Source organism: Rhinoraja longicauda, chromosome 25, assembly GCF_053455715.1.
Source record: "Rhinoraja longicauda isolate Sanriku21f chromosome 25, sRhiLon1.1, whole genome shotgun sequence".
NCBI classification, from domain to species: Eukaryota; Metazoa; Chordata; class Chondrichthyes; order Rajiformes; family Arhynchobatidae; genus Rhinoraja; species Rhinoraja longicauda.
In genome coordinates this window covers 33,038,079-33,047,462 of record NC_135977.1, presented here as the reverse complement: position 1 = coordinate 33,047,462, position 9,384 = coordinate 33,038,079, and the positions used below count along the sequence as shown (strand labels likewise).

Below are 9,384 nucleotides of genomic sequence, written 5' to 3'. Positions count from 1 at the left end.
GTAAACATAGGTGGAGAAATAAGAAAATGCAGATGGTGGAATCTTGAGCAAAATACTAAGTGTGGAGGAACTCAATGGGTTAGGCAGCATCTGTGGAGAGAATGGAGAGATGATTCAGATTGAAGAGTCTGTTCCCTCCACAGATGCTGAGTTGTTCCTGACCCACTGAGTTCCTCCAGCACTTTGTGCATTTGTGTATATAAATATAGGTGCTGTGTTCTTCATGAGCCACTTCGCAACCAAGTTCTCACCCACCTGCTATTGCCTCCAAAGATAGACACAAAATGCTGGAGTAACTCAGCAGGACAGGCAGCATCTCTGGAGAGAAGGTTTGGGTCAATCTGAAGAAAGGTCTCGACCTGAAATGTCACCCATTCCTTCTCTCAAGATGCTGCCTGTCCCACTAAGTTACTCCAGCATTTTGTGTCTATTTTCGGTGTAAACCAGCATCTGCAGTTCCTTCCCACACACTCCAATTGCCTCCACAATGTTTCAGGGATTTTCATAGATTACTAGACCCAGTGGACCCGTTGGGTCCAAACCTCTCCTGCATTGGTGCAGCACCCTCTCTTCCACTCCCACACCTCCACCCCTCCCCTTCCCCCTCCCCTCACCCTCTTCCCCTCCCCCCACACCATCCCCCACAACTCCGCTTATCTCCCCCCCCTCCCTAGAAGATAGATTTAAATTTTAAAATGTGAATAACTTTAAAATTATAACACCGATTTCAATTAAACTTCTTCCATTAGCACCAAAGGGACGACGGTGAGTAAGGTGGGCCTACAATTGTCGCGATATCATGTGCCGCTTTGGCTGTAGTTCAGGAACAAACAAACAAACAAATGAGAGTTTTAGTACATGGATGTCTCTCAAAGGCATTTGGACGATACATAAAAGGTTCAATATAAAATGCCCAGATTCTGGAGGTGCACTCTCTAATAGAGCCATGTGACAATGTTTGGATTACATAGCATTCGGCTAATGCTGTGGTCAGTCTGATGCAATTAACGTTAAGTTGATGGTGGTTTTGTTCCCTGACTGGTATTTAAAATTAAACTGTCTGAGCCCATTTCATGTCAAAATTACCTTTATCAGATGATTGGCCAATCTACCAACCTTGATAAGCCCGAAAGACACTTCTTCTTAATGCCATTAAGTGGAAAGAAATCACAGAATTTTGTCATGGCAAGAAAAACAATTCAAAGATTTTTTAATCTAAAATGTATTCAAAATCAGCAATTAAAGGCTTTTTTTTTTACAGGATTGGTACTGAACCTGTCTCTTATTTTACAACATATAAAATACATGCTATTGTGCAGGAAAACCTACAATCAATACACAGTCTTCTCATATACAAAATATACCAAAACAGATCAATATCTTCCGTAAGACTATCTAGAAGTATCAAAGTAAAGAAACAGTGATTTATATACAGCTCTTGTTGCCTCATATAAAAGTAATAACCTTGTTTTTAGGCACATTTTATATCTGACAGGTGATTTCAGAGTCAGTTCAGATTAAGAAACAGTCTGCTCCTGGCCTCTCAGGCCATTCTCTTCTGCATCGCTGTCCATACAGTCATCCCCATAGAAGTAGCAAGGTGGTCTTACAGGGGGGGCTTCAATGATTAAGACTCCTTCAGGAGACAAGGATGCAAAAACAGTGACGGGGTTCACCTCGATGGGCAGCCTGGAGAAACAGAGAAAGAATAAAGTATTGATCAAGGTTTTCACACCACATCTCACATCCCTGACCAAGTTAGTTGCAAGTCAATGCTTTGGCAGTTTATGCTTAATGTATTCAGGACATAATTAGGCTGCTCAGATGTAGAAGATCAAGGGTGCCTTTGGTATAATTAATGCAGATAATGTATTCCTATTGATGAATGGGAAAGGGTTAAGGTTTTGGCGCAATCCAATATAGTTTGGGGAGTGCATAAAAACATGTTGTTATGCTGTGATCTGAAAGTTGCTGCCTGAAAGGGCGATAGAATCACAGTGTTAGAGAATCATAGATCAAGAGTCAGTCAGGGTTTCCAACAGAGAATTAGGAAAGTATATGAGACAGAATAACTTTCAGTGCTGTGACACACAGCAGCAAAAATGAGGCTGATGAGAATGCATGACTAGGCGAATAGACTAAACTTACCAAATAGTGAAATATCCGGATATAGTGGATGTAGGGAGGAGGTTTCCACTAGGACCAGAGGTCATAGCCTCAGAATTAACTGAAGTTCCTTTAAGAAGATGAAGGGGAATTTCTTTAGCCAGATTGGTGAATCTGGGGAATTCATTGCCACAGAAGGCTGTGGAGGCCAAGTCAATGGATATTTTTGAGGTTGACATAGATTGATTCTTGTTTAGTACGGGTGTCAGGGGTTGTGGGGAGAAGACAGGAGAATGGGGTTAGGAGGGAACGATAGATCAGCCATGATTGAATGGCGGAGTAGACTTGATGGGTCGAATTGCCTAATTCTGCTCCCATCACTTATGAACTTATGTTGACTTATTCTCGATGGGCTGAATGACCTTCTTCAGTGTTGTAGCAATTCTAGTGTTTCAATTGCATTTTTGGCAACATTATATTAAATTGTTTAAGCTTGCCTGACAAATACCAGATTGATCCCTGGGATGGCGGGACTGTCATATGAGGAAAGATTGAAAAGACTAGGCTTGTATTCACTGAAGTTTAGAAGGATGAGAGGGGATCTTATAGAGACATATAAAATTATAAAAGGACTGGACAAGCTAGATGCAGGAAAAATGTTCCCAATGTTGGGTGAGTCCAGAACCAGGGGCCACAGTCTTAGAACAAAGGGGAGGCCATTTAAAACTGAGGTGAGAATGAACTTTTTCACCCAGAGATTTGTGAATTTGTGGAATTCTCTGCCAGTGGAGACTTTGGGCAGTGGAGGCCAAATCACTGGATGGATTTAAGAGAGAGTTAGATAGAGCTCTAGGGGCTAGTGGAATCAAGCAATATGGGGAGAAGGCAGGCACGGGCTATTGATAGTGGATGATCAGCCATGATCACAATGAATGGCGGTGCTGGCTCGAAGGGCCAAATGGCCTCCTCCTGCACCTATTTTCTATGTTTCTATGTTTCTAAACTTAATTTTGACTTTTTCCTCCCTGATTTTGTTCCAAGCATAAAAATATCATTTTTAAAGTTTAAAAAAATAATATATGTAATAATGTCATCACCTGCAGCAGCTAGCTTAGGATACCACGTGATCAACTGCAACTGAAGATGGGACTGATTGGGGCCTACTTTTTGTAAACAATCCCAGATACTTAGGGTGTTAGGGTTTATGGGGAGAAGGCAGGACAATGGGGTTAGGAGGGAGGGATCAATCAGCCATGATTGAATGGCAGAATGGACTTGATGGGCCGAATGGCCTAATTCTGCTCCTATCACTTATGAATTTATGAACTTTATTGAGAAATCAAATTCAATTTGGGAAATCCTAAGAGAGAAAACAACCCTGTAAAATGGCCAATGGCCTTGGAACTGCTGAAAATTCCAGCAAAATGGCGGCCTTCAGTGTTCAGTGTTACATTCCGTTCCTTACAACATGTCCCAATACATTTTGCTTGTGCAGCACTGCACTTTATGGGTGCTTACGAGATGCAAATTAATTACCAAGTTACTAAAATTACAGTGTAACAACCTTCCAAAAATATTTAATCAACTGTAAAAGAATTTGGGATATACTGACAAATGATGTGACAGGCTCTACACTAATGTGAGTTTTTATACTTGCAGCCATATTAAAATCTGCCTGCCATTCGCTGGACGATGTGCTTTATAAATCCAAATCCTGCTGAATCAGGTTTAATGTCTCAAGCAAATCTTATGTTATTGTATTCACCTCCATTTAATCATGAACAGGGTGAGTACAAGAGATTTAGAATGAATCACTGAGGTACTCTATTTAATGCCACGTTTTGATCTGAGTAAATCCCTATTCATTTCAAGAACCCCTATCCTGCTTGAAAAGGTTCAAATGTGAAATTTAAAGATAATGATTTCTGTGAAAAAATGTATTAAACTGAAGAATGTTAGATTGTAGATAGTAATATGTTCAATTAAATAGTTTTTAGTATTCAGTTTTTTAGTTTTTAGCTTTTTTTAAAAAGTATTTGGCTTTAGCATTAGTATTTAAAGGGGATTTTGTTCTTTTGCTTTGGAAAAAAAGCTGTCTGCTTGAATGTCGTCAGCTGAAATGTTTTCATCTTCACATCAGTCTTGGCACAATCATTCTGTTGGCCTGTTTTGATTCTGAGGCTGATCACACTACACTCATAGTTGGAGGCAGACATAGCTCTCAGGAGCCTTCAGCTCATCTCCGGATTCAACTTTACTACTTAGCTATTGAACCAGATACTTTGAAGTTGTACGGGTTTCTCCTGGTCTTCTGCAACCCACAATTAAGCTGAGAGGGGAACTATTTAATAGGAACCTGAGGTGCATCCTTTTCACACAGAGATTGGCACATATATGGAATGAGCTGCCCGAGGAAGTAGTTGAGTCAGGTACAATAACAACATCTCAAAGACATTTGGGCCAGTGCATATATATGAAAGGTTTAGAGGGAGATGGGTCAAATGCAGTTGAATAGGATAACCTTGGACATGCAGCATGGATGGGTTGGGTGGAATGGCCTGATTCTGTGTTGTACAACTCTAAGACCATAAGAGGCTGGTAGACCAGCAAACATCTGCAGAGCCAGAAAGAACCCAGAGAAAATGTTACATTTAAGGGAGACACAGGAAGTCAAAAGGGATTGTTAAAAAAAATCTATAAAACAAATTTTCCATATCTTTTTCTTTGAGTTATGAGAGACAAAAAAGCACTGGTGTTGAGACATGTGGGAAAGGAGGTAGGAGGCAGTTTCAAGAGACACCTTGTTGACACAAATGATTAGAAACTATAGTTATGAGGAGAAACGTCATTATTGGGGCAGTGCCCACAGAGCAGAGATTACCAAGAGAACAGGCATACATGGACTTTACAGTCAAAGTAAAACATAGTTTGAATCTTGTTTTGTTTTGAAGTATGCAATATTGATATCTAAATCTTGTTGATGTTCAGCTGCACCTGACGTGGATATAAAATTAATTTTATACATGGGTCTCCTGACTCACTTTCCTTAAATGTTTATAGCTTGTTAATTTGATTTTTTGTGAAAACTGTGCGTCTTTAATAAACGCTTTTCCAGAGATTAATAGGTTTTATTATTTGGAAAGCAGATGATATAAATTGATTTGATGACAGCCTATCTTTCAAACGCTGAATGTTTTATAGAAATGTATCAAATCTCTTCCAGTAAAATTGTGTTTACAACAGAATTGCGGTGCATAAATTAGCAATGTGCACAAGGAAAATCAACAACTTTTCTCAAGGGTGCATTACATCAGTGAAGAAAATTTGGACGAACTTTTCTGTTTATGACGAGCAAAACTAGCATTTTGAAATGTACTAATCATGCATTTCATGGGCATGTGATCATACGGACACACATGCCAAGTTATTGCTCAGTCACATTTATGACTTATTTTAACATATGACATAATAAATGACAAAATTACAACATATGGCAAATGCTGAAACATATTGCTTACTATATACGTTCAACAATGTGTTAAAAGACCACTGTGCTAAGCTCCACATCAGTCCACTGTTGAGATACAGGCTGTATCCTAGATTTATTTTATTTTATTTTCATGGTTTTTACTAGTTTTTCTCATGCTCAAGATAACAGACACAAAATTCTACATTTCTACTTAAATCCTCACCAATCTGCAGTCGCAGAGTTTAAAAAATGATACTCATTCATTTTTACTTAAAAAAATAAAGTACTTTGGAGTAAATGTTCCTTCTTTTCAGCAAATGCAACTTTCAACAAAGAGAATAAACTTTGCTCATTGATCTAAACTAAGGCTCTATTACGGCCAATACTGATAGAATTAAGTTCCAAAAAATATTGGATCCAATGTTATAAAATCAGTTGTTTAATCGGCCCTGTCTGATGTCATCTGTCAAAGAAGCATTTTTATAATATATATTATTCCTGATTTAGTACCTACAATGTTAACATATTAGTTTTTGTTTGAACATTCTCCGCTGATATTTTCACAAATCCATCAGTGCATTTAAAATAAATTGATATAAAAGAGACAAGCTGGCTCTTAGATCAACTAAACTCCTACTGCTAACATGGAAAAATAAACTATCGACTGCATTCATATTAAGAAGATTTAAGGATTGATTTGAATTGATTTTAAGGATTGAATGGGGACCTCAGGATTTATGGAAGCAGATGGCTCCAAATGGAGGATCAGTCTGAAGAAGGGCTTCGACCCGAAACGTCACCCATCCCTTCTCTCCAGAGATACTGCGTGACCCGCTGAGTTACTCCAGCATTTTGTGTCTATTTTTGGATCCAATTGGAGTTTTGAGTGGACAGTTAAGTGGATGCAGTGAGACCAGTCCTGCCACTTTAACTGTCGGGATCAGGGCTTGATGTGGGCTTCCCTTTGTTAAAACCTCTGTGATTTTGCAGAATGATACTCCCACTGATACACTCACCAAATAAGGTAGGGACCTACAGGCAAAGAATCTCAAGTTCATGAATACTCTCTCTCTCTCACTCTCTCTCTTTCTTTCCTGGCCCATGCTCAACTTGGACTGACAATGAGAACTTTAAAAACAACACAAGACTGCTCATCCATAGGCTGACACAGTAAACTTTTAAAAACAATTTACACTAAGTTTCCTGGCAATGAATAGCAGTCGCTACTTACTGGATTTTTTTGGTGAAGTTTTTGGAGACTATTCCACCTTCTTCTTGCTTTTCTTCGTGTTTTCCTGAGAATGACACAAAGGGAGTGGTCAGGAAAGTGTGGCTGGCAGATGCTCGATGATCTCAACCCACAGAGGAGTTTGTTCACATCAGCACTTCCGCCTTTACCACTTCATTCCACGACTGGGGCCCATGCTCTCAGCTGCTCGTTGGCCAATGATCTACATGTTCCGCTGTCACAATGATGGCTCTTGGGAATTCTGATGGCCTGAACCCTGAAATAGCTTCTGGTTCAGCCCAGCCCATGTTTCAACATCGAACATTCTCCAATGCAGAGCGAAAACCCTCTAACATTACAACACAGAGATCTCACTGACAGATCTCCCAACATTTGATTTTACAAATTCAGAATTTTGACGTCCAAAATTTAGAATTTTGACGTCCAAAATTTAGAATTTTGACGTCCAAAATTCAGAATTTTACATCAAAATTCTTAATATGGCACGTAATGCAACTTTTCAGTAAAAAAAAGTTTGCACGCCAAATGCGCATACGCGTTGAGCTGCATTCATGTGTGAAAAACTACTATTATTTCCAACAGTCTGTAGTTCTTGGACTACATGTACAATGTCAGGCCTATCATGAGTATATTCTGGTATTTATAGAAAGGTTATTGAACAGAAATACTTTTTACAACAAAGAAAATTTGTTTTGTTTTGTTTTCTCTTTTTGCTTTTTCCTTACACAAACTGTATGACTACGTTATGAAGAAAGAGTTTCATTTAAAACTACACAGACCTAATTTCATTGAAGACATACTTGCTCCAGTGGTCTTCAACAGCAAATCACAACAGTCCATGTCCCTCCCACTACCCCAACCCCCCCACTACACTCCCCCCACTCCCACTCTATCCCCACTCCCCTCCCCCCTCTACCCCCGACTCCCACCCTCTCCCCACACTCCCCTTCCCCCTCGATTCCCGCCCCCCCACTCCCGCCTATTCCCCTACTCCCCTTTCACCCACACTCCCGCCCTCCCCTCCCCACCTTTTCCCCCATCTCCCCCCCACCCTCCCCCACACCCCTCCCACCCCCACTTCCCCCTCCCTTCTTCCACCCCCCTCCACCCTCCTCCTGTGGCCTCTAATGCCTTTGGGGGGCTGGGTCCATGGGTGTGAAACTGAGCAGAAGGATACTTCTTTAAACCGCTCTGTCAAATTTCATGTTTAGACTTACTCAAAATGAACATACCCCTTTGAAAAAATATCCTCCGATGATCCACTGTGTACTACCCAATCTTGCTAATAACTTGTACTTAGGTTGGCAATGATTTTTTTTTCTCAAATGCAACAATCTCCACCAATAGTAGATACAAAAAGCTGGGCGAAAGAGCTTCAGTCTGAAGAAGAGTCTCGACCCAAGACCCTTCTCTCCAGAGATGCTGCCTGTCCCGCTGAGTTACTCCAGCTTTTTGTGCCTATCTTCGGTTTAAACCAGCACTTGCAGTTCCTTCCTGCAAAGGTGCTGGCTCGAAGGGCCGAATGGCCTCCTCCTGCACCTATTGTCTATTGTCTAAATCTCCAGCAATAATAAATACCATCTGCTATTGACAGTCAGCAAAGGCAAACACAAGTCAGTTGGCCAGAGAGAGCACAGGTGATGGGTTCACCAGTCCTGACCGCGGTGCCCACAGTTCAGCTTCAGTCCTGGCACTGCCCAGGTGGTCTTGCCCACCTGAAGGTGGGTGTAAGGGGAAGCCCCCGACTTACCCGATATCTCCACGAAGCCGTCCCTGGTTTTGATGGCCAGCTCCTCAGGGGCGAAGCTCTGCACGTTGACACACATCTTCCAGGGCTGCCCGGGGCTGAGCAGTGGGGTCCTGGTGTCGGGGTAGCCGGTGTAGCGGGCTGTGTAGTGGGGCGGCGGGGGGCTGCCGGCCGCTGAGGGGTCGCGGGGGGCTGCCCCGTTGAAGGATGACCGTAGTGGGCCGGGCCAGGTGGATGTCAGCCGTGGGCGAGCCCAGCCCGGCCAGTCGGCAGTGAAGTCCAGGTGGTCGGGGAAGGGCGACAGGCCGAAGTCCTCGTCTAGGAAGCGGGGATCTCGGAACGGGTCCCTGTCCCTGGAGGTGCGGTGCCTGCCCGGGACCTGGCAGGAGAAGGGGACTTGACCTTCAGCCATGGCGACCAGGACCAGGACCAGCAACTAGGACCAGCGACTTGAACCAGCACCAGGACTAGGACCAGGACCAGGACCAGGACTAGGACCAGAGACCAGGACCAGCGACTAGGACCAGCGACTTGAACCAGGACCAGGACCAGGACCAGGACCAGGACTAGGACCAGGACCAGAGACCAGGACCAGCGACTAGGACTAGAACCAGGACTAGAACCAGGACCAGGACCAGGACCAGGACTAGAACCAGGACCAGGACCAGCGACTAGGACTAGAACCAGGACCAGGACCAGGACCAGGACCAGGACTAGAACCAGGACCAGCGAGCACTCTCTGCACTGCCCCTGTCCCCGGCCCGGTGCTTTATACTGCACTTGGAGGTCTGCTCTGACCCTCCTTCTGTGGCC

At 42.7% G+C, this 9,384-nt stretch overlaps 1 protein-coding gene across 1 annotated transcript; it reads right to left on the bottom strand.

The window, feature by feature from the left end:
• Positions 1-1,445: 1,445 nt before the first annotated feature.
• hspb8 (heat shock protein b8) lies at positions 1,446-8,983 on the bottom strand. Its single transcript, XM_078421374.1, has 3 exons — positions 8,575-8,983; positions 6,807-6,870; positions 1,446-1,689 (listed from the first exon to the last, which is right to left on the bottom strand). The coding sequence occupies exons 1-3, from the start codon at positions 8,981-8,983 to the stop codon at positions 1,518-1,520; spliced, it is 645 nt and encodes a 214-aa protein (XP_078277500.1). The 3' UTR covers positions 1,446-1,517.
• Between the last annotated feature and the right edge of the window lie 401 nt (positions 8,984-9,384).

Bases quoted from the DNA above. Each gene is read 5' to 3' on its own strand.
- hspb8 (XM_078421374.1), bottom strand. From the start codon at position 8,983: ATGGCTGAAGGTCAAGTCCCCTTCTCCTGCCAGGTCCCGGGCAGGCAC. The intron at 6,871-8,574 runs GTAAGTCGGGGG...TGTCATTCTCAG, and splicing joins CGGCTTCGTGGAGATATCGG to GAAAACACGAAGAAAAGCAA. The intron at 1,690-6,806 runs GTAAGTAGCGAC...CTGTTTCTCCAG, and splicing joins AACTTCACCAAAAAAATCCA to GCTGCCCATCGAGGTGAACC.